Source organism: Anopheles coustani, chromosome 2, assembly GCF_943734705.1.
Source record: "Anopheles coustani chromosome 2, idAnoCousDA_361_x.2, whole genome shotgun sequence".
Taxonomy (NCBI): Eukaryota; Metazoa; Arthropoda; class Insecta; order Diptera; family Culicidae; genus Anopheles; species Anopheles coustani.
The window spans coordinates 24,197,418-24,222,315 of NC_071289.1; the positions used below are offsets into that span (position 1 = coordinate 24,197,418).

The 24,898-nt window shown below is 43.2% G+C and overlaps 1 protein-coding gene across 1 annotated transcript in view; it reads right to left on the minus strand.

Annotated features, from left to right (window-relative positions):
* Nucleotides 1-12,480: 12,480 nt before the first annotated feature.
* The window catches only part of LOC131262800 (protein rolling stone), a 47,006-nt gene continuing 34,588 nt past the window's right edge, over nucleotides 12,481-24,898 (minus strand). The window contains exons 3-7 of the mRNA XM_058264876.1: nucleotides 22,839-22,929; nucleotides 18,470-18,713; nucleotides 18,046-18,168; nucleotides 15,044-15,224; nucleotides 12,481-13,801 (exon numbers count right to left, since the gene is read on the minus strand). Of these exons, the coding sequence (XP_058120859.1) occupies nucleotides 13,519-13,801; nucleotides 15,044-15,224; nucleotides 18,046-18,168; nucleotides 18,470-18,713; nucleotides 22,839-22,925 (918 nt within the window). The 5' untranslated portion in view covers nucleotides 22,926-22,929 and the 3' untranslated portion in view covers nucleotides 12,481-13,518. The remainder of the gene's footprint in view (nucleotides 13,802-15,043; nucleotides 15,225-18,045; nucleotides 18,169-18,469; nucleotides 18,714-22,838; nucleotides 22,930-24,898) is intronic.

Sequence of the window (24,898 nt, forward strand, 5' to 3'; positions counted from 1 at the left end):
AAACTTTAAGGTTGGAGGTGCAGAAATGGGCAAAACTTCTGCAAAAACAGACGAAGAAGATTGTTCTTTAATGTCGAATGACGCACGATGAGAAAAATTAAATGCCAGCAATAAAGATGTTTGTGAATCGTACGATGACTGGCAAACTCATGAGCGCACAAAGAAGGAAAAATAAACCCATTACTCGATTCTTAAGGAATGCGACGGATACGTACGTGTGCTGCAATGTTGCTTTGCAATAACATTACCTTTTGAGGATACAGTATACAATACATATTTGAGTTACATTTGGTGTTTTTATTGATTTACGTCTGCGTTACTTTAACAAATGGAGAGGGAGTAATAATGCGTCTGTTTACAAACGAACTGTTACGGTACAATTTTCATAAGGCTTAACATATTTTGCATAATGTTCGTTACATACGCTACGCGGGCTCCACCGCTTTTTACCGCCACCGAAACTATTCCGCCTTTTTTTTTCAGCTCCATGTGAAAGTCGTACCGCACTTCCGTTGCGCCGAATGAGTGTGCAATAAAATTCTAGCGAAGGCCAGCTGTAAAATGGCTCAACCTTCCATCGCGGGGCCATTTCCATGCGGAAACAGCAATTATCAAACTTCGCTCGTCCGTCGCCCGTCACCCGGGGCGGAGCGTTTGCATTGTAGACTCAGCGTCTCAGTGCGTCTCCATGCCGGCCCGAGACGGACGAGACTCTTGAATTTGTTGATTGCCAAGGATTTACGTGCGTTCGATTCGTCCGGCAACGGCCAAATCGAGACCGAATCGAGACGGGGCCCCTGACAAGCTGCTCAGTCATGAGAACGGCTTAAGCGATTGTCAAGGACTTTGTTGTTTGCAGGAGGGCAGCTACGGCTTTCGAGTAAACCTTTGTGGCGCTTGGAAAGCGGCAGCTGTGCAGGAGTGAAACAGTGCAATGACATAAGGTGGCCGATAAATGGGCAAAAAGGGGGGAGGGGTTGTTGTTGGTGATTTAGTAATATAAATAGATTAACGCCACGTTTCAGGTGTAACGGCATTTATTTTAAGGCCATTCAACTTGAAAAAGAGTCTCAAAATAAAAAGTATACATCAGTATTTAACAAAAAAACGGTTGTTAAGCAAAACTCAAGGCAAGTTTGAATATGAAGGATTCAAATTTGAAATGTATTTACATTAGAAATGTAAAAAAATTGAACTTGAAAAGTATGAAGAAAATTTATAATAAAAAAGACAATTTGTGAGTTATTCGTGTTAGTACCAATTTTCCCAGCAAATACAACAATACAAAACAGTTGCAATTGCTAAACTTCCAGTGAAGTTGCAATTAATATTACCATAAATGTATAACACTATACCATAATGTTTGGGGATGAGCAATAACACACCCGATTTATGAGTGTACTTACGATAAGTACGAACATGAGTAATAAAATGAAACACTATGTAGTTTTATTCCGGCCTTTTTACGTCCTTTTTTATACGAATAGCATCACGTCCGGTCAACGCAAATGAGGCAAAAACCTATAAAAAATCGTTAAAGAACAAAGGAACGCAAAATGGACTTCGAAAATAATTACCTCCCACCAAAATGGAAACTTCTCCCAGCGGAATGGTTAACTGTACGCCAGTTGCGTTGTTAATAATGGCTTTAATTGCTCGCATATCATAACTGTTTAACGGTCATGAGTAGGTTTTCGCAAAACAAAAACGAGTTAAAAAGTATATTAACCAAAACTTACAAAAAAACACCACTCGAGGAGTTCAAAGTCGTCCAAAGCTGGAGGTCAAATCGACAAAAACAAAACTGCGGGAAGGGTGGTCTGGACAGGAACCGTGGTCGAGCCACCTTCCGTGCTGTGGGAAGTGGTGCTGAAGTGGTGGTGGTTGGTTGGCACATTAAAGGGAATTATGTTACTCTCGTTTGTGGTGGACGCGTTGAAATGCAAAACGCTCGCAAGCGATACGCCGATGCTGGGGCCTGCTGGGAAGCGCCTAAGGTGGGGCGAACCGAAACACCAGCAGCAAAGTTTAATTGGGTTGAGTAATAGGACAGGCTTGCCGGCTTTATGTTGCCATACAGCGCGTGCGAGTACCAACATAAATGTGTACCGTACGTCAGTGTCGTCAGTCGCCCGCAAGCCATCTAATGAGCGTATGTCGTACGTGTGGAGTGGAACGCCGGCGTGGTCGCAGGGGTTTGAGCCTGGAAACTTCGAGATCCGACTGAATTACACTCCCCCGACGCCGCGAGGATTAGAGTGCGCTCCGTGTACATCGACATCCATATCGACACAACCGCAAGAAATTATGATTGCACATCGTCAGCCCCTCGGAAGCGTTCTGACGGCGCGGATGGAACCGACGAGAGGCGGCTATCCGTGCAGCATAATGATGCCCTTTGCGACCCACCGTTGCACAAAAGCCTGCTCTCCAGCCCGCTCAGCGTACTGGCACAATTGTTTCGCTGGCGAGTTAAGCTAAGACTAAGGGAAATTTATTGCGCACCCCTCGTCCTCACCTATAGGCGTGGATAACCTTTTCCCGCTTGCGCTGAAACCCGGCGCGATGCGTACTTTATGTTCGCCATTCACCATCAGCCTAATAAAGCACGCGTGTGTATCTCGTGCGTACGGTCATATGATGAAATCTCCTTCGCGAAGCGTGTGACCGACGGCAGTCTGAAAAAGAATCTCGTTCCAAAAGATGTCGACGGCGACGACGACGACTCACTATCGCTTTTATGTCGAACGAAGCATCTACCGGCGGTTGGTTTTACGGTTTCGGTTTAAATATTCCCATCAAGTCGATTGTTAGGCGCAGTTCGGGCCTACAATTGATCGCTAGAAGAGAAATATAGAGCACCGCCAAGAGAATTATGTAAAGGATTTGCCTCGCTTGCAGAAAGAAGTACCGTTTTAATTTGCATTTATTTGGGCTCAAAGATGCGCTATAATTTATGCGCGTCCATGGAGTTCATGGTCTAGAGATTTTGTGAATTCGGCCCCAACAGAATTGATATACAATGAATGAGAAAAACGCTTGTTTTGAAGAATAGCCTACAAAACAGACAAGACTTTTAGAATTTCATTTAAGCGTCATCAATCTGTTTGATCTTTTACCCAATACTTGTTTGATTTAGTAAACAACTGTGTAGCGTAAAAAAAGTTATTTGTTATGGGAGCCCCCCCCCCCCCTCCCCCCGTATTCATGATTTTGAATTTGTGCTAGAAGATGAACAGAAACCGAAACGGTATGAAAAAAGTACTATGAGTCTGTTAAGCGAAGAAATTGTTTTTTCATAGATCTCCAAAATGCGAAACATAAAACAATCGAATCGAATTACAAAATATAAAAAAAAACAATTATAAATAGTTAACTAATATCAAATTTATAAGAGAACTCGATACATGACAATACCTAATAAAAATGATTAAAAAAATGCTACCAATCTTGTTTTAACGACTAACAGAAATCGAGGAAGTCATTCAAAAATATGTCAAGATAGCATGCAACACGAAGTAAATACTAGATCGAAATAAATTAATCATGAAGCATGTAAGTAGGCCAATATACTTGAGTTAACTAACGACCATTAATGAAGTTTTTGATCTATGATTATTCATTTTCTACCCCTTCCGGTCAACAACATGAAACGACAGTATCGTACGCGTGCGAGATGGAGTAAACGTATGGTACAGCAAAATATGAATTGAACAATCGATTACAATCCAATTTCCCATGCAACCCCCGCTTCGGCCCACGTATTGCCACGCACGTGTTCCCCAGGAACTTCCGTTCGATTCCAGATAGATTGAAACTGCACGTTGCAGCATCGTGGAGCACGCGATTGCATCCATTGCATTGTCGGGCGCCGGATGTGTGTGAGACGGCTGCAGAAGGCTGCAAGTGCACAACTTCAAACCGATGGAACTGCTGGTGGTGGTCAGTTGTTGGCTGCTGACTATGCAATTTCTACCAACACCACCAAAGCCCGGTGCAATGGAGCGAACCACAAGCAAACCACTACAGGTGAACATGCGGTGCCGGCTTGGCAAAAGCGTGTCGGCTGCTTGTAGGCTGCGGAATGTTACCCTCATTGCCATACGGCTATGGGTAGAATCTTACCCACATCTACAAAGACACAAGTAACTTCTCCGGAACAATCGTCGGTCGGAAACCTTCAGCATTGGGAAAGACTTCTGAAGCAACGTTTGGAGAAGCCCTAGCGGGTATCTGGCCGAGCCATTAGCACGTTCTGAAATTCTGTACCGCCAGCAAGACACGCACCGCTTGGTTAGGGGTATTAGCGCCTCCAGCGGAAGATAAGACCACATGGCATGGCAATGACAACATTAGGATGGAGTAAGTTGTGATAGAAAAAGAAAAACCTCACAAACGAATGATAAAAATAACGAATAACTTCTCTTTGTAGGGTAATAGAGAGTGGAAACCAGTATGTAATCGTTTTTCATGAGCTATTAGCTTGTTGATTGGGTTTGAAAGCTAACAGAACTTTCTTTTATAGAATGTTGATAGAAAATAAAAATTTCTTTCACAAATTCAGAGATGAAAATACTTTGATCGTAATGAAACTTCAAAAGTAAATACTTAAAATAACCATAAATTTACTTTATATGGTAGTAATTCTGACAAAAAATGCGACGATGCCCCAAGAACAAACTTGGTATGAAGTTAAGGTTCTTTTAAGTCATGAGTTTTTCGGTTTATTTATTTAGAATGATGCGTTAATGACTCTTTATTTAAGATAATGTAAACAGTTTTCAATGTTTGAAGAAGGGTATATTTAAACCAGTAAAAGAGTAAACATTCTAAGGGTATGAAAGAGAATAAATATAAAAAAGAAGTGCAAATTCCACAACACATCTTAATTAAATTCTTCAAAGTTATCTGATCTTATGTATAAGTGTGTGTGTGTTTTTTTAAATGTTAAGTGCCATTCCATCAACGAACCATGATTTTGGTGAGCAAAGACTACATTCCACAGCACACCGAGGTAAAGGATGAGAAATGTCCCCCGACGAATGCTGAGCCGATGATCATCTGACGCGGTGACTTAAAGAAAACGAAAGACTTCAACGAAACCGAACAAGCGACGAACTTGACGCGAATCAACGCTTATAAAAACAAACCGGAATCTAGCCATTTTTGCATCATCGCTAGCCACCGTCCCATCAGCAGCAAGCCCATCAAATGACCCGTTTGACCGTGTTCGATAAAACCTGTTCCACCCGGCATCATCCCACGGTCAACTCGAGTGACTCTTGGCGCGCGACGCCAAGGTTACGGAGACTTTGCATTTTTGATGCGTCCCTGTTGTCGTTCTTCATGCGAAGCTATCGGTGCCAATTATGCTGGCTGCCCTTCGGGTAGCCATCGATCAGGTTTAGGGTGGTTCTGGTCGTCCCGGCCCCCGGTTTCTATGCGACACAATGACCTAGAGAGCGGCCAAGGCAAACCGGGAGAACCTGCACCCCCGGAGGAACAGGTGTCGGTTGTGTGCAGAGTGGAGGTGTTTTGGTCGTCGACCCTAAGGGCACGCAGAGCAATGAAACAGCATTGAGTAAGCGTTCGACCAGCATGCATTGCCTTCATTGGTAGGTCATGCGTTAATTTACCATTCTCGGCCGGTCCCCCCAGAACATGGGTCACGCTGTATCGTCAGAATTATTTATAAGGCCAGGAAAAAGATCGATACTGGTTGAGTTTTGAACGGTTGTGATGCAATCGATATAACAATTAAATTATCATCCAAATGCAGGTCACACTGATGTGTTAAATATATCGATTATTTCATGCCACTCGACACAACAGATGTATTCGCTATTTAAATATAACAAATTAAAGGATTTTAATTTATTTATTGAACATTTTATTACCTAAATTCATTTTTAATCCACTGTACTACCTACTTTTAACCCTGGTTTTTAAAATAAGATAAGTTTCAACTTGTCAGAGTAGTCAGAGATTACTAGATTCAAAGAATTTCAAAAGCTTTAAATGGTACAAAAAATGACCTTAACAATCCCAAGCACCTGTTGGACCCTCCGGAAGCATCATTAGCATCTTGTCAGTGGTCGTCAAAATACTCCTATAACTCATATAATAATTATATTTAATTAAGTCTCATCATTTCAAAAATTAAATGTTTCAAATAAAATACTACAAACTGTTTTAAAGTGTTTAATCTAGTTGAAAATTTCTTATGATAATTAAAGAAAGATAAAATTACAAAACCCAACGATTAAAAAATGCTCTATGTAAAGAACTTGATTTACGGGGCAGAATTTGCCGACAACTGGTTGAGATCGTCGCGTGATGCGGGGTAGTAAAACCAACTAACGTTAGTGCTGAAAGCGAGTAGGCATTTATTATGCTTACCGTAAAGAAAAAAGGGTGACATTGAAGGTTTATGTTTTTACAACACTCCAGCCGCTTTGTCGCGTGGAACGAGAAAAACCAACCGAGGGAGCGACTTTTTGACACATTAACTAACACACGTCGGCAAGGTTTTTCAAGAGGAGTTGGAGCGTTTTTCGGGTGCAAGACCTTGAACCGGGAATCGAGTTTAGGGTGCTACCGCAAGAAAAAAAGGTTGAAGAAGATATCCGTCGGAACACAGGGATCCAGTTGTACCATTGTATTAAATACGAGAACAGCTGTGTAAATGTTCGTGCCTTCGTACGAACTGTGGAAGGTAGAACAGTCGAAAATTGAAGTGAAGTATGGAATATTTTCTACGTTCATTTTGATATCGAAATAAATGATTTAAAAAATCACGTTTAATAGTAATCAGGCTATAATTAATACCCGTGACTGAGCTTGTTACTTCCCTTGAAAAGGGTATTGATTTATTTCCCACGCACTACCGTATGGGTAGCGCCAAACACGTGCTTCGGCTATCTAAACGCTGTAATCTCAGAGCGTGGCATAGAGTTGTTATCGATCCACGCCACCTCCACCATCGAGACAATGTAATCGACACCTACGGTAAGTGCATTAAAGGAAACTTTACCGTTCAAGGGCAACGTGCCAGTGTGCCATCGTTTCCTGGCAGGAAAGACACTTGAAGTAAAAAGCACACACGAAACCGTTGGTGACCGATGGCTCGAACGAATGGAAATGGCCCGACGCGTTAAACATTGTCGGTTAACGTTGTTTAAACCGGCCAAAGCAATCCTCCGTGTGAAGTCCGTCCGGGTGAAGTAATGCGAATCGCGCAAATTAACGCGGCCCAATCGGCCGATTATTAATAACACCGTAACCTAAATAACCGCATCATGCTGCGCTTTGTTCGTCACGGCTGTTCCTCCCCGCCCGCCGAACATGACAAATGTTGCCTCCATGCTACACGAGTATGTTTACGTTCGTTCGTTCATGATGGCCGCGAAAAAGGCAACATATGGCGCGCGGTCGAAGGGGTGCTGCAGCCCCGAAAGCAACAGCTTCAAACAGCCGTTGTACACTGCACTGCTGCTTCACTTTCGGACGCGGTTTGCCGTACGCCAAATGTGTCTGCTGTCTCCGATCATTAGCCGCGGAGGCTCGGAGAAGGCTCGCCACCGACGGTAGACGTTACCGTCGACGTTAGGAGTGTTTTGCGCCAGTGCAACTGATCTGTAAAAGTTTCGATCAAACCAACGAACGTGAAGCAACACGAATTATTATATCATAGCGAAAATAAGTGCGATTTGTCGGTTCAATAGATAGGGCACATTAACGGTGGGCAATTTTGAGGGAATCGTTTACACACTGCCTATGTTCAACTGTTTGCGATCCTTCCTGTTGACGAGCGGCGACGATCGTCCGGCTCGATTCGACCAGCTTCGACTATATGATGTAAAACCTAACCACGTAGGTAGAGCATTGAAAGGAGCACAAAAATGTACGGATTTTAACACTTTTGCTGATGATCTCAGCGCGGTGCCCAGTCGCGCATGTACCGAAGCATGTTCGCAAACCGAGCAAAGCGATAAGTCACAAAATAAGAACATTTACGAGACCAGCACGTGGGAAGAAGCATCTGGAAGCAACATGCATTCCAGTGGTTCACGTTAGAAAAATAGCACAAAAAAGCAAACACCTTAGAAACCCATTAAAAATGCTGACGATTGTTCAGTTTTGCAGCTCTTTTCTGGCATTTGCGTCATCGTGATGTTAACTTGTCAGCCATTAGAAACACTGCATGCTTATGAATGTAAAATGCACGGTTTATTTCTTTGGCTTAAATTATTTTTTGAACATGTGCCTTATTTTATGAAGCAGAAATAAAATCTGCAACAAAATCTTCAACAAAGCAAAAATACTGTGTTGTACTGTTAACCGAACAACAAACTTTTTGTTTTGACTGAACGATATTGGCAGAAATAACAGAAAAACAAAGATTACAACAAATGATCAACAAACTATAATTTCAATATGCACAAGTTTTGGTTGGTTTACATAGAAACATATTTTGGTTTATAAGCAGCATAAAGATCGTAAAACTTCTTTTCACCTTTTTGAATATAACAAAAGTTCGAACTACTCCGTTCTATGCCATAGATTATTTTTTTAAACATTTGACCTGTTTTACATAGCACACATAAAATGCAAAATATTTTTTAACATCAGAACCGTCAACAAACACTATTTCTCCACAAGATCAAGATGGGTGAAATACAAATTCAATTCGCTCTGAATTATATTCCCAAAATGCACAAGTTTTAGTTTGTTTGGATGGAAACACTATTTTGATTTCTAATCTGCTAATTTTTTTTTTCTTCTTAAATGTAATCAAAGTCCCATCTCCTCCAACTTCATTCCTCTCGCAAAACCACAGCCATAATTTTTCCCACCCAACGGTCGAATAATGGCGAATCTAAATGGGAAAATAAATACACATCACCACCAGACAGGTCTACACACCGATGGGCAAACTCCCGCGCCGAAGATGATCGTTGTGCGTGGCGATCTCGATTACGTTCCGCTTGCCTGCCTGTCGGTCAGCCGCTTCCGTTCGTTTCGTTTCAAATACAAACGTTCTGCCACTTCCTGTTCGGTACACCGGGCACAATCGATGGCACCCGGCATGCGGTATACGGTGCAGAACCTCAAGCTGTGATTTCTCTTTCGTTGAGAACGATTTTAGGTTTCGCTTTTGATTGTGCACTAACTCACAACGCTTCGATTCACCTTGGCGCGTTTTACAGAATTAAAAGCACAAGTTACGGACAAGAATCAACGGATTGGGTCGGATTGAGCTGTATGGTGAGCTTAATCGAATCCCAGTTCACACTTTCACTTGTTTTTCGCCGGATCACCTTACAGGACACTGCCAAAAAATCCCGCCAAACGTCCAGACACGTCACGGAGAATGGTGGGATTTCTCGAACGAAACGTAAACAACGAAGTAGCTGTAAATGCTGATAGCGACGGTGTGTGCTTCGATGTCCGTCCGTTCAAACGAGCCGCGCACGCGTCCGAATCCGTTGATCCACCGACGGCAACTGAAAGCCTCCAGTAGGCGAGATGCGCGAGTTCAGTCCGCGGGGTTGCTCCGTTCGAGGAAACACCTGAAGAAAAAATACCCACGGGCTGCTATGGTTTCGCGTTCTATTCAGAGCGTTACCTGAAGCGTGGCGTGGACTAGCATAAAGCGAGAGAATGTATGCGAAGTAACAATACTGAGAGAAATAGAGGGTAGAGAAATAATTAAAATAATTCGACTACCAAAACAGAGTGGGGTAGTGCACAGTGCCCCAAATGGAAATCCGGACAAGTGAGTTTTGGCAAAGGTGTTATTGGATACGGCCAGAGGACCTAGTTTGGACAAGGGACAAATTTTAAAAAAGATATTTTTATACAATTCATCATTGTGAAATGCACACAGAAGTTAAATTTGATCAATTACTTACATTCAAGACGTTCCGAAATGTTGTCTCTCATAACCACTAAAGTGCTTAAATTTACAAAGAAATAAGCTTTTTTACATGATTAAACAAATATATCGTTGATCGTATTTTAAAAATCACTAAAAATACTGCACACAACAAGCAAAACAATACTAAATTTGTTACCAAATAAAAGTATAGGGAAGCGAGATCAATTGATCAAAACAACAATGAAATAAACTATCAGCTTCTATTAAAGATATCAACCAAAATTATAAAAATTTAACACTAATGTAGATGTTCACACAATATTCAACTATCTACGCAACATTGAACAAAATACCTACTAGAAATGTGACCAATGTGCTCAAAAATCAACCGTTTTATCAAACACCCGCTTTGTTTCTCGATGTCCGGATTTCCATTTTGGACAGTGTAGGCTATATGGTGAGAGAGGGATTACATGAGCTTTACTACCCCTGGGAGGGTTTCACAGGTAAACAAGCACGGCGAACAACCGAAAGCTCCCCCATGAGGCGTATGCATCATAAGAGCTTTTTCGCATGCAAGCTTTTTGAAATCAACAGCCCAACGGTAGAAATTGTTTGGGTCTGATCTGGCTACGAAATAAACTATTTAAAAAAAAGTGAAGGTATGGTACTGAGAAGAAACTGTTTTTATTCAAAGATAATAATGGTATAAATTAGATCAACCTACCGTTTGAACGCCTGGAATCTATGAAAATGAATGAAAAAACACAAAGATCATTTCTTACCTTGGTTAGAATCCAATTGCTGGAGTGCTTTGGACAGTGGAAGGAAGAGGAAGACGTTATAACTAATTTTCAGAAAGGGTTAACCGAAGCGGCATTATTGAATTTTCATGCAGCTTTGATAGCTCAGGAGTAAATAAGACTTAACTTTTTGTAGAGCATTAAGTAATAGAACAACGAAAAGTAATACGCATGCATACCATTTTCTCATTTCAAAACAAACCAAAATTTGCAACCAGTTGAACATGATTTTTATATATTTTGGTTTCGTTTTACTCTAAACAAACCGATCAACTCATAAATGGAATGTTTGTTTGTTTGTTTGTTTGCTCTGTTTTCACTTCTCTTCTACGGCTCGCTTTATATTATTTTTGTCTCCTGTTCTACGTATAATTTGTTTCCGATTTTGCTCGTCTGTTTCTATATTAATTTCGTAAAATGCATTATACTGACCAGCATCTTAGTCGTCAACATCAGCGGTAAACTTTGCCGCACCGGCGCCGGGGATTGGGTGCTTTTGTTTAATTTTACTCTTCTGTCCGTACCACCCGGCATCCTTTGCTACCTGGCCACTACCGGATTAATGATATTGAAGACGAAAAATTGTACAACCCGCAGTCTACCCAACAAACTTTGCTGCTCACGCCCGCAGTCTTTGCCGCAGCACGCGGACACATTCACGGGAGGGGGAGCATCACTTAATCCTACCAATTTTTTCTTTCGCTTTTCCCGTAGCCATATTATTGCTAAAATCTACCGCACGGGATACGGGTCGCATCTTTGTACGGGCTGTCCCTTTCTTCTCGCGTAGCGGTTGAGAATATCACCAGTTTTTTTTGCAGACTATTTCAGAAGCATACGGACATCGCGTGAGCTACTTCGCCAAACGCCCTCCCCTCCCAAACATCGCTAGTTTTCCAACAACTCACCCGCCATCCGTTTACTCACAACATTGACTGTCTCCCGGTCGGTTAGTTTACTCCTATTTTTGACCACTATCGAATAGTTGCTGTGTGTGTGTTTTTTTATATTTTCTTTTCCTTTGTATTCTATTTGACTGTTTTATGTCTTCAAATATATTTCTAGAATCAACGACTGTACTTTAAAGACGCATTTCTTACGATCCAACATTGCTAATTGTTGTGTTGCATTGGTGAGTGAGTGTTATGCTTTGTTTGTTTGCTTTTTTTTCTCTATTTTTTAAGATTTACTTTGATTTATCTTTACATCAAACCTCTCTCTAGCCAATCCGACAAAACGTTTTAAATGTTATTTGTTTGGTTTTTTGTGAGCAAATAGTAACTTTATACGCTAGATCTAACATTTTGTGAGTGATGCCCGACGGTGTGGAGTGGTCGCGCCTTCGATCAGTGGTTTTGATTTGCGTTCTCTTGTGTTCATCTATTTTTGTATGTTCTTGTTTTGTTTGTGTGTGTGTGTGTCTGTGTGAAGTGTGCGAGTGTAGATTTTTGGTTTTTTAACTAGTTTTTCATAATTCAATACAATTTTATCGGCAGAGTACAATTCAGAACGAACGAACGTCGTGTTAAGAGTGTGAGGATTTGACATGGGTTTGTGTGTGTGTGTGAGTGTGCGAGTACGTTTGAGTTATGTTTGATAATGCTATAGTCGGTCATCTAAAACAAGGGGCTTTGCCACTAAAAGCCTACAGGAACGAAACATTTGGGCAGGAATGGAACTTAAAGATTCAAAGCATCTTGGAACACCATTTATTATTTGTTTACAATGTATCCCTACTTAACCTTAGCCGAAGGAAAATGCAACCGAAACGTCACTTAAAAAGATATATACTAAAATGCGAGTATTGAAATCTTCTTATGATACGCAAGCTGTACGTATGTTCTATACCAGCCCGTTTCCATTATTATTATTTTTTTTTGAGCGAGAGGAAACAGGAATGGGCTAAGAGGGATCGAATCGCTACTGGAATGCTTTGGCAATTATTAAGATTATTTTTCTCCGTATGTGGCTTCATTTTTTTTAAAATAGTGCTTCTTCTCTTTTTTCTGTGAGATTAAAGAGGCTCAACGAGCAATATCGTGAGCGATATGCAGCGTTACACAATGGTCACGTCATACGTGATATGCCAAAAGTATGCTTCTAGTTGATCTCTCTCTCTCCCTCTCTCTCTAGGTATACAATGCGCACACCTTTCCACATATATTGGCGACGGGAATATCGAAGGTGGTGGCCACCCAATGAACAGAAGACAGAACAACCCGCCCGGACATCCTACAGGTTCGCCGGTTCAGTGCGCATGTTAACTCTGGGGGGATTATATATTGGTCGACTAAAGTGCAGCACCAGCAGCATGTCCAACACGTCCATCAAAGGCGTTCCTTTTTTTACCAGTTAGTTTACGGGGGCGGAGGGGAAAGAGGGTGCGCACGAGCACGAGTGGTAGGGAGACGGGAACGGCATAAAATAACGAGCGCAATGCAATTTCCGCTCCGTCCCGGTGGAACCAAATTCGAAGCGACAATACTTTCTACGAACGTTTGGCAAACGTTTTTGCAAACACGTGTGCTCGGAGCAGAGAGATAGAGAGACGCGCAGAGGAAGAGAGATATAAAAATGGAGTGACAGAGTGCGGGTCTGGGTGTGTCGTGTGTCGTGTGTGTTTGTGTGCGATAGAGAGAAAGGGCCGGTGCGAAGGGAAATTCGAAAGGTTAGACTGAAGGAACGGAATCGGAAAGGGCGTGCACGTGGCACGCGCCTCGGTGGACGCGGATCTCACGGGGGATGCTGGCGAGTGCCGTGGGAATGGTGGCCTCCTGTGCGCAGTCCACCGCTACCACCGCCCTCGCATCGGCCACCGCCACCGCCGCCCCCCGTTCACTTCAGGTCCACCACGGCGGTCGGGTTGAGGAAGTTTTCCCTCTGCGCTTCCTCCATCGACGAGAGCGTTCGCGTGATGGAGGTGATCTTCTCGTTGCTGCTCGTCTTGCTGTTGTTGCCCTGGACGCAGACGCGCGCGTACAGCCACACCCGCAGACAGTACAGGCAGTAGCAGAGGAAGTGCATCAGAAACACGGCGAACACGCCGAGCGCACAGATGACGATCGATTTGCCCGGCTTGGTCCAGTCGAGCATTTTGTAGATGCTGGAATCGTTGTGCCTGCCGGCGGGCGTGGAGATGAAGAAGAGGGGAAAAAGGTGTTTAAATAGATTATTTGATTTCAAGGATGATAACTACAGTCTGGCCTTGATAAGGTGCACTCCTAATTACGGTGAAACCTTGAAGTATTACAATGATTTTTAGGTATAAACTTTGGAATTAAATTAAATAAATAAAAAATTTTGTTCATCGACGATAGAATAAAAAACTTCCTAAAAAAATTTAATTCAAATTTTATTGCAAAGTTATATTAGTTAAGTACTTAAAAAAATATTCCGGCCTCATGGTAATTGGCCGAAATTTTAACCACCGTAGACAAAACGATTTATGTTAGCATGTTTTTCAGTTCTTGTGTGGCCTTAGATCATCAAAAAGATCCTGTGTTTATGGTTGGTCAATTTTTTTTTTCGGTTGATAATAATTGAGAGAAAATCGGAGCGTCACTGTTGGGTATATTGATGTCCGGTTCAACATCTACGACGATCTTTGGGCGTTATACTGTGGCCAGGTTTATCCTAAATACTCTATCATTCAAACAAATACTGCTTTCTGATAAAATAAGGCCACAATATGGACATGTATGTGAATTTAAGGTCTCCAAGAAATTTTACATATGTAGTAATATATTTAAAATAGAACATTGTAAGTTTTTTTTAAACTATTTGGCCAGTTGAAGCGATCTTCTGGTCCAAAGAACGAAATAATAAAGCTATTTTTCCTTCAGTCTGGAATTATTACTTTGATTCTGCTTAGCATCGCCGTTTGTTTGACTTTGTTATCGTTTTCACCGATGTGGTGATAGAACTTTCATGCATGCGGACAATAAACACAGTAATAAAACAGCAGTGATGCTAAGTAATGGATCGACTTTCCCTAGCACTCGATAACCTTTGCGTGCGATACACCGTGCAAAAGGAATAAACACTCGTTCTCCGAAAGACTCGCCACGGGGCGCTGAAAAGGGTAAGTTTACTCAAATATTTATGAAACAGTAAGTTCATTGCGCCTCGCTCGGGCGAAACTCGCCAGCTCCGGAACAAGTTTTGCCACGTCGAACGAAAGAGATTGCATAAATAATTAACACATTCGTTTTGCCAATGCCTAACTGTTCAACCTACAGCGATTGACAATGTGATTAATCCCGAACTAAGCCTTTGATCTACCAACGTCGTTCTTCGGGAAGGGTGCAACCGGCACTTAGTGGATATGGCAAAGTGGCTGAAAAGGCTGCATTGCACTTACCTATCCGTGCCGCCGGCCAAGTAGTAGATGATGGAGAACAGCGTATAGCCCACGCCGATGCCGGTCGTCCAGTACGCGTGGTTCAGCTTGATCGGATGGCCCACGATGGTCAGATCAATTAGCATAATGATGGAGTTGAGCACGTGCACCATGAGATTGACGGCATCGACCCGGTTTTTGCCTGCAGGTTATATGCGTATGCGAAGAGCACAAGTTAACAAACAGTGTTATGTGTTTTGCTGGCAAACAGCTACACCCGCTCTTCCGGCCATCCGTCCGGGACGGAAAGTGTGTGTGTGTGTGTGTATCTATATGTTTGCGTCTGGATGGTGTTGCGGAAGCAACCGAATGTAAAATCCAATCGGTGAAGCTTAATTTGATTCCGATCCGATTTGAATTGACGCCACGTTACCGATGGTGCGCGTGTGTGCGAAAGTTTTGATTGGAAAAAATCGTTCGCATTCGCTCGAAAAAGGACTTATTGCCAATGCCTGCGGTTTTGTGACACTTATTTGATGCGACAGTAAACTTGGTTTCTTACTTTATGATGGAATCGTACAAAATATGTTTGCGAAACGATGTACGTGGAACCGCTTTTGATATGAGCAATCGAGGAAAAGTACGGCGAAAGTTACAGTGAATATATTTGAATCGGCAACAACATATATACAATAATATTAGTAATGAGAAGATTAAATAAACAACCTTCAAAAAGTAAGCTTGGTTTACAATTTGCAAATCAAAACGACGGGAAAAACATTTCTTGAAAGTAAACTTCTTTACAAGAAGCACAGAATTTCTTCTCATGCTTCCATAGTAGATGCTACAAAACCAGAAACCCAACGAACGACGTACTTGGATGAGCAACCAGGCGTCTCCATGGGTACAGAACAAATGAACCATCCAGCTGTAAAATACAGAACAACGCATGCTGCTGCTGATCTGCTCAAGAAAAAAAAGGCAAACTATACTAAGCCATTGCCACACAGCATCTAATCTCTGTAATAACGACGGGAACTGCTCGGTTGCAGTATATCCCGTCATATTGCAACAGGTAAATTCAACCCGGATGCATCTTTGTAGTTCAGCATAAAATGGCTCGGTAGAACGGGTTGACATAAAGCATGCTGTTGCCATAGTTCCTGCTTTTGTCATGCGGTGTGTCGGAGGAAATTAAAATTCGCAATATAGCTTCAGGTTGCACGCTGTACGTTTGTGTGGCAAGTCGAGGGCACAGCAATGGGTTGAAACAACATAAAAAGAAGAAAAGTAGATCAAACGAACGCTGTTGCATGAACCGAACTAATGTTTCCGTGACAGAAGAGAGTCATTTTGTTTGAAATTATACACTAGTATAAGATCAAGTTCATTAAAAGTGCTAAAAACGAGCTAAAGGTAATTTTGTTTTTAAATCTACATAATTTAAAAGGACGTTGTTTCCAATTCCAGCTCGAAGAACAAAATCCTCATGATGCCAACTAAAACACTCCAACCTTTCACAACATGAACATTTGTTCCTGAGACAAAAGTGGCTCATTTTGTTTGAAATTTAACACCAAAAAAAGAGTTAAAAAAAACAATCAAAGAAACGTAGATCAGATAGACGTTACAGACATTTAGACCCAAGCTCATCGTGGGACGATAAAAGCCACTGAGAGCGGTTCGCGTGATCTGAGAAGTTCCTCAGTTGCACTCCTCTTACAAAGTGGAAAATGGCGTAAAAGAATGCCGCAGGATGGTGGTACACGCTTCTGTCGCTTGTCACCCTCGCGGAAACGACAACCCTCCCCCTCAGCCCGGTCGGCCGGATCTCGGCGTTTTCCAGTCCTCCAGCCGGCGACTAACATTGGCCAAAGAAACCAGCAAACCCAACTGAGTGCCAAGACGGAGAGCCAAGTTGTTAGCCAAAGTGTTGCCAAAGTGAACCGGTGAGCCAGAGTGAGGTGAATAATTATCAGCCCGCCATCATCAAGCGCTCTTCAGCATTTCTTTCTTTGCAACCCGAGGCGAGAATTACAGCGTACAAATTGTTAGGTTGGAAGTTCCGGTACAGTTCCGGGGAGGGGGAGGGGCGGGAACAAAGACGTGTCAGCCCTTTTTCCCGTTTTCTCCAGGGCAGGCGAAAACGACCCCCACCACCCACTTTCTCCCACCGAGTAAACGACGCAGCTGCCGTAAAAAGTTGTTGTTCGCCAACTGATCGCTAACTGATACATTCTGCAGTTTGAGTACAACCGGGATACGCGGCCCGCGGAAAGTTTTGCTTGCCTCGTGCTGTGCTTTGTGCGGAACTTGTTGGCTGGTGTTAAAAAGTTACCAAGCAGTTTCAGCTTATGCTAATTGCGTACCGCCGACCGACAAACAATCAAGATTTAATCGATGAAGAAAATGTAATCGATAATGGTTGCAAATGCGGTGCGAATGGAACGCCCAGCGGCAAAAGTTTCACCTCGACAAGGGCGGAAAAGGAGGTATTTCATTACAAATCGTTATATGTTAAATCAAGAGGCGAGTTATAAATCATTCATTGCTTTGAGAGACGGTTGTAATAATACATCAAAACAATAGCCTATCGGTTCTTGCATGTTAGTTGATCCGTACAATGGAGTTAATTTTATTTATGTATTTTATAATCGATAATACGGTATCAAAACATGTTCCGTACAATACATTTGATTTGCGATTATGGTACAAAGTAAGATTAAGTGATTATTGAGCTTGTTTTCAAAACCTGTCCTTCCATGGAAAACGCACGAGCAAAAATTAAGCCAACAAATGCCGGATGAATAATTTTCTCTAGAGCAGCCATCCGGTATGCAAAACGTGGAACCACATAGAAGTTTCCATTTTCCCTTTTCCGGTTCATATATTATACGCACATCCGGCTGACAATCGAAATGGGCTCCACAACATCCCGAGGTACATTTATCAATTAGCAACGTTGGCAGGCAGGGCGAGCGCATCCTTGCGTTTCGAAGAGGTCACACGTCGAAGGCACTTACTTGGATCGTACACGAAGGTCCAGTAGACGATGGTAACGATGAACGAGTAGACGGTCGCAATCGTGTACGCAATCCAGTAGACCGAATGGAGGCGGCTTTCTCTAGCGACGTGGATGTTCCACTCTGGAAATGGTAAAGAGGGACGGGAGTGTGAGCAACTAGGTGGTATCAATGCAAATGGGAAATTAGAATCTCATTCGACGGCAAGGTCAGATGGACGGTAGGGGGGAAAAAAAACAAGTGCTGCGTGTGTTCGTCGAAGAGAAACATTGAGAGGAAGCCCGATGTTAAGCGGAAGTAATAGAATTGGCGCTTTGCGAGACCCCCCGAGGGCACAGCTTCCGGATCGGGGCCGTGAAACAAAACATGTTGGATCAAAACATGGTCGAGTCTGCTGGTGAAACAACGGCCCCCGAACACCTACCGAACTCGTTCCGATCAATCATCAGACCCTTGGTGACGATGATGGCCGCCAGCCAGGCCTGTACGGTGCACGCCAGCAGCGCCCAGTGCGTCAGGTAGATCCACCATTTGGCGTAGTGGTGCTCGTACATGGGCTCCGAGCGGCCGATATCCAGCACCGAGCAGACGAGCATCGCCAGGAACACGATGGCCACTATCAGTCGGTACATAAGGTAGCATATTCCGACCTGCGTGCTGCTTTGCCACTGCAAAAGGAGAACGGAGAGGGAAGAGAGGAAACACGCGTTAGCACGGTACAAAATGGAGCCTGAAATATGGAAATAGAAGCGAACATTGAAAGCATCCTCTCGACGAGGGCGCGGAACACCGAGGGGGATCTTGGTACATCATGGAAGTGTCGCTGCCGAATGGGAAATGAAGAAGGACAAAATTACACACAGATACACATAAAAATGGCTGCGAAAAATGCAGATTTATCTTGGGTACGGCACAAAGTTGGGATTGGATGTTGCTCATTTTTTTTTGCTAGATTGCAATTCGCTTCGTCCATAGTTTCCATGTTGTGGATGTTTTTTGTTACATTTTTTTTTGGTCCGGTTCATATTCGGTCGCAAGCTTCACAAAGCCAGTAGCAGATTCTACCGACGGTTGTGAAGTTAAGTGGCATTGAAGCGAAGCGTACAGTGTGTTTCGTACGATTAATCGTTTGATTTTTTAACTAATATTATATTTTGATCGATGACCTTGTACCTTGTATGTTAAAAGAAAATTATGCTACAATAATTACAAGGTTGAGGCTTTTTTTTACTATTTACAACAAATCAATGAACTTGCTAAAAAGAATGGAACACACTGTAAACCCCTTTTATGCATTTTTTATACCACTCCCCCGCGGGCAAGAGACAAATTTAACGGTTACCGTACTGCACGAGGCGTTTGCGACTAGCTACGGTCGGTACTTGCGAACGAAGTTATAAAATATTAACTTTTGATTTATTCATTCATTCAAAACAAAAGCCTTTTATAGACTTCTACCAAATTGAACAGAATGTGAAGACGTTCACATACAATTTAATGTAGTTATGTTGTTGAAAATGAACGAATTGTAATATAATGTTAAACATTCACGACAACAACAATTTATAAGAAACATACTGTAGTGAACAAGCATAGAAAACACTACACCTGGAAAAAAAACCAATCAAAATAATGATCCAATTCAGGCCAATTAATTAGCGCCATGCCGTAGAACACACAAAAGTCTATGAGCGCTCAAAAAGTTTGCGACTTAAAGTGCACTTCAACACTCGCATTCCGGAAAAGCCCGCAGGCAAACGGAAGTTCACACGTTCACACGAGCCGCCGGGAAAAATAAAATCCCCCAAACCACGTTCCTCAAACAGTGGCGTGTGTGAGTGTTACGGAATGATTGTAACCGATTTTCTCCCAACCGGATTGGGCTCAAATTAAGAATGCAATTGGGGTGTGATTTTTCACCCATCTCGCTCGGGCATTTAGGAGCTTGCATTGGTGGACTGCACAAGTACAAGCGGGTTTCGAATCAAGTCAAAGAGAGAGAGATGGATAAAAAATCATCAGAAATATCTCAAAAATAAATAAATATTTGACTGCAGTGCTTTCAATTTGTGTGCTCCCACAGAGATCCGAGATCCGACATTGAACGTGCCACGTGCGATCACACACACACACAGTCACAAGTTCAAGAACAGTTAAAAAAAAATGGCAACGAAAAACAAACAAAACACCAATCGTTGTTGCGTTCGCTCGTGACGACTCGAACAGAAAGTTGATTTTTGTAGCACGTTCTTTATGGGGTCAGCTTCATGATTCATGGTGATGCAGCTTAAAGGGCGGTTGCCTGGTGCTATGAGGCCGCAACAGCGCATTTTCACATTTTTCAATGTTTTAATACTGCGTTTACGCCACGCGCCACACCGGGATTTTCCCTTGGCACTCCCGGTGGCACTTTTCAATATCGCACTCTCCCATTGTCAGCTGCGATCATTGATGTTGCGGGCCCCTTTGTACCGCCGTCCTTTGTGAGCATTGTTTTCCACTTTGGCCCGCGGATGGCACCCGCCCTCCGCTACCTACCTCGCGCGGTAGGAAAACCCCTCCCCCCGGAGAAATTTGCCCGGAGTTATTGATTATTTTTGACGACAGCTTAGCGCGTTCGTAGTTCCAAATGCGGAGGCCAAACGCTGGGAAGCGTAAAATTCCCGGTGGCCTCCACACGGTGGGAAAAGTGCTGCAAAATCTTCCGTCCATTTTTCATCCGCAGTCCTTTCGCAGGGCCCCCCACTGCTAGGTTCACGCTTCCCGTTGCCGTGGCGCGTTCGGTAGTTTATTTGCCAGTTTGTTTTCCCCGTCGTCATTCGGCAACGGTGCAGCAGCAGCAGAAGCAGCAGCAGCAGCATCCATCTTCCTGTTTTGGCACGTGGCACTCATCGTTTGACGCGCGCCGTTTGGCATCATATGACGTTCGGCATCGTGCGAGAGCGTCCGGGGCAGCTTCGCGAAGAGTGCAAACCGAGTTTACGGTTTTGCGTAAATGATGCTTTACGGTCAACTGGCGTCCGGGTATCTCATCAGAGCCCGGTACCCGTACCCGCATCGGCAGCACACGCTAACGTCCCATAAACAGCACGGTCAGGACACATTCTGCATACGAAATCGCAGAAATCCGTGTCCTCCAAGTGATGAAGCTCGAGGGAGAGAAAATCGGGCGACAAAAAAAAAACGAGCTCATGGACAAGAGTTTTAATTTCCACCGTCCATGGAGCCGCCTGGTGGTTGGTGGCGTCGCGCTTTGCACCGTGGTTCCATTTTCTTTTCCCCGCGGAGTCACGTGGCGATAATGTCAGCGTAATAATCCGCCGTTTTTAGTGGCGCATGCCGGTGCCAACACGTACATTCTATCAGTGTCCATTATGGTGAAAGAAATCACAATCAAACGCGCCGACGACGAAGCCCAGCTTTTATAGTCGCGAATTGATACTAAAATGAAGGGAAATGATGGAATATTATGGTAGGATCAATGATGTGGTGGATATGCAATTGTTTTTTATTCGTGGATAGTAAATATTCTTCAAATGAAATGACTAATAGAATCAGTCAGCAGCATATTGTGCAAGAGAACAAATTAAAACAAAACCATTCGTAAAGGTTAATTTAGATTTGACAATATATTGTTTTCGTACACAATGTGTAACGATTACAGAAAAGTTTATCCATCAATGGGTTACAATTTATTTCTATGATTTCTATGTTGTTCTAATGATTGTTGACAAAATGAGCCACATGCTACAAATTATTAATTTATCCATAAATAAGGTTTACTATGAACCTTTTTCCACATTTGATTGTTAAACAATATTCTAAACCTTCGTTTCGAAGCCACTTTTGCTAAAAGGACCAATTATGGCTCGAACATAAGGATTAAGGAAGCGATTTCATTTAAAAGCAGATCAATGAAATCCTGTGTGTTAAGCAAGGAACAACGATATAGAATGTTAATTTTCATTCACCATCATGTGCAGAGACAATGTACGTGTCTCATGCTTGGACTTTCGCATGAGCTCGCATGTAATCGTATGATAACGTAATGTTATTTTGCTTTATCTCAGCAATTATTAACCATCGTCCAACCTGCCAACTGTCACAGAAAACTCATCCTTGACGCTACCGACGCTGTTCAAATCGATCGCTAGCGTAACGTGTGACGATGGGCGTTTTTCACAACATTCTCCTCCAGCCAACGGCAACGCTGATATGCAACGATATGCACCACGTGCGGCTTATCTTGGCCAAGTTTATGCACCAGATAAACCGGAAGTGTCACCAAACGGGCGCGCCCCGGGCGTCCCTATCCGGGCCCGTTCCATCCATCGTTAAGCCGCCGAAGACCAGCAGCGAGTGCCGGAAAGTGCTCTTATCAACGCTCTCGAGAGCTCCCGAAGTACCGAACCATCATCACCTGGCCTAAGCCGGGATCTGGACGCGCGGGACGACCAGCGCTCCATCGTTTATTCCTGCCTTATTTATGCATCTCAAACTGTTTATTAGCCCGTTTCCCGTGGTGGGGGAGATGGTGGTGTCCCGACCGTTTCGTGTTTCGTTTAGGCGTTATCTCGGTGCCGCTTCGGGGTTTTCCAACGAAACGACCAAACGGGAAAAAGGAACCGCTGCGTTACGTGTGCCCGTGCCGGCGATGACTATGATGCTACGAGTGAAGGTAAACAAGGACAGTAAGGAAACGGGAGACCACAGATCTAAAACAAAACAAGCACTTCCTGCGTTAGTCGGGAAAGCTCCCTTCGTCCGCCCCTTCGAGGCGGGTTGAGACTTACCTGACACAGATAGAAGTGATGCCGTTCGACGCGGTTTGGTGAGCTGCTTGGCTTGGGCATGCAGCTGCTCCATATTTTGGTAACCATGACTCTGCAAATGGAAGAACAGAAAGAAGCGGTTAGGCCTGTGAGTTTTTAAAAACGCGTCCAATTAAAGTTCTTTCCGGTTTCGTGGCGACACAGGCGTAAAACCCGGTTATTTGGTAATGGGAAAATTGGAAGATTGACAGTGAGTGACTCAGAAACGCGAACTACTACACGAAAAAGTAACGTCGCAAAGGATAACAAGATTCAGTGAGTTGAATGTAGCAGGTGGTAAGATGAGTAATCAACGGCGAGTGCGGAAGCGAACGTATTAAGCCACACGAGGAAAAACACGGCCCACAACTAAAGTGTGCGGAAGTGAAGTGTGACTACTCCCCCCCCCCCCCCCCCCCCTCCCCATCATTTCAGCTGGCTGCAGCTTCTGCAGGCAAACTTCCGATGGCCACTTCATCCGCAGGCTCTAGGCAGTTTTAAAGAAATTAGGATTAGTAGCAGACTCAAAGGATTATTTAAGCTTTTACTTAGCACGCCGGCTGGGCACGGTGGTCCTGCTGCTCGGTGTGGTTACCGAAGGAATCTACGCCGACGTTCGGAAGAGTGACATTTTTAATTATAAGTGCCAGACAATCCCGGACGGATGGGGCGATCTCCTTCTTTTTTTGTGTGTTAATACTATGACTTTCCTCAGTGCTTACGAACGAAAAACTGTTCCAATTAAATTACTACTTTTCTATATTCCAGGATCATTTGTTTCCGGTAGCAATTTATGATCGATTTTGGTGTTTTTTTTTCAGTTTTATAGATAAATTTAGAGAAATATTTAAAAAATGATATAAGAAAGGTCTTGTTTAAAAGATGTTAGTCAATTATTATTTTTTTAGAAATGCACAAAACTAGTTAAAATAAAAGACAGCGTAAATCAGACTTAAATAAAATGAAAATAATATAAAATAAATCATAAAACAAAATACAATTTTTCAAAAAGATTAGTTAAACACAAATACAAAAATACAGGAGATAGAAACCGTTTAAGAAAAAGCTCTGCCACTTCATCACACACCATAAGGGGATTGCAGCAGTAAACGGTTATGAAACATAAAACCATCTTGAAAATCGACTCCTCTGAATGATAATCAACTTGAAGGACTTTTAATGACGGGCGAGCCTATTGTGCGCTTCGAGGAGGATAAAAAAGGATCTACCTCTTGAAGACTTAATACTACGCTGCCTCGATTCATTAACGGAGACACGCCAACGGCGGACGCGGATAAAACAAATGTCACCAGCAGCAGAGGAAGAGCAGGACAACAAGAAGTGAGAGTGAGCGAAAGACATGGCAAATGGAAACACAGGCTGCGGAAAGGAAAGATAATGAATGGAGCCCGTTGAACCGTTTCCCAAGCGCGAACATGAGTGCCCCACAATTGAGTTGTGTGCGTCGCGTTGTGCGCCACGGGCCGAGATTTTCTGCCCATCCGGCTTCTAAATGGGGCTCCCCTTCTTCTCGACCCAGCGCACCACTAAACAGAGATCTCGTCCCGGCGATAGCTTTCCACTCGAGCCGGGAGCTTACGGGACCGGAAAATCGGGCCCCGGCGTCAATTGCAGATTATTAAAAATCGCCTGCAATAATACACACAAACACGGTTGGGCACACGGTACGGCCCAATAAGCAGTCGTTCCGCGCAGAACGCTGCAAGCCGGGATAGTGTTTCGCTCGAGTGGACTAAAGTGACACGGTTCGTCGGGACGTGACTAAACTGCACGAGGCACCGACCCTCGAGGCACAATGGGAAAATTGGAGAGAACAGGTGTCCACTTGTATAGCAGGTTTATCGTCGCTGCAGCTCACGAGCAAAACTGTTTCTTATCCGAATGATATTTATTCTTTTAATCCATTTTTCTAAACTACCTTTCTCTTTTACTCATTTAAAAAAATCCTAATTGGATCGTGTTTTTGAAAGGGAAAACGATAACCAAACAGGCTTGAGAAAAATATGACTATTTGTATTATT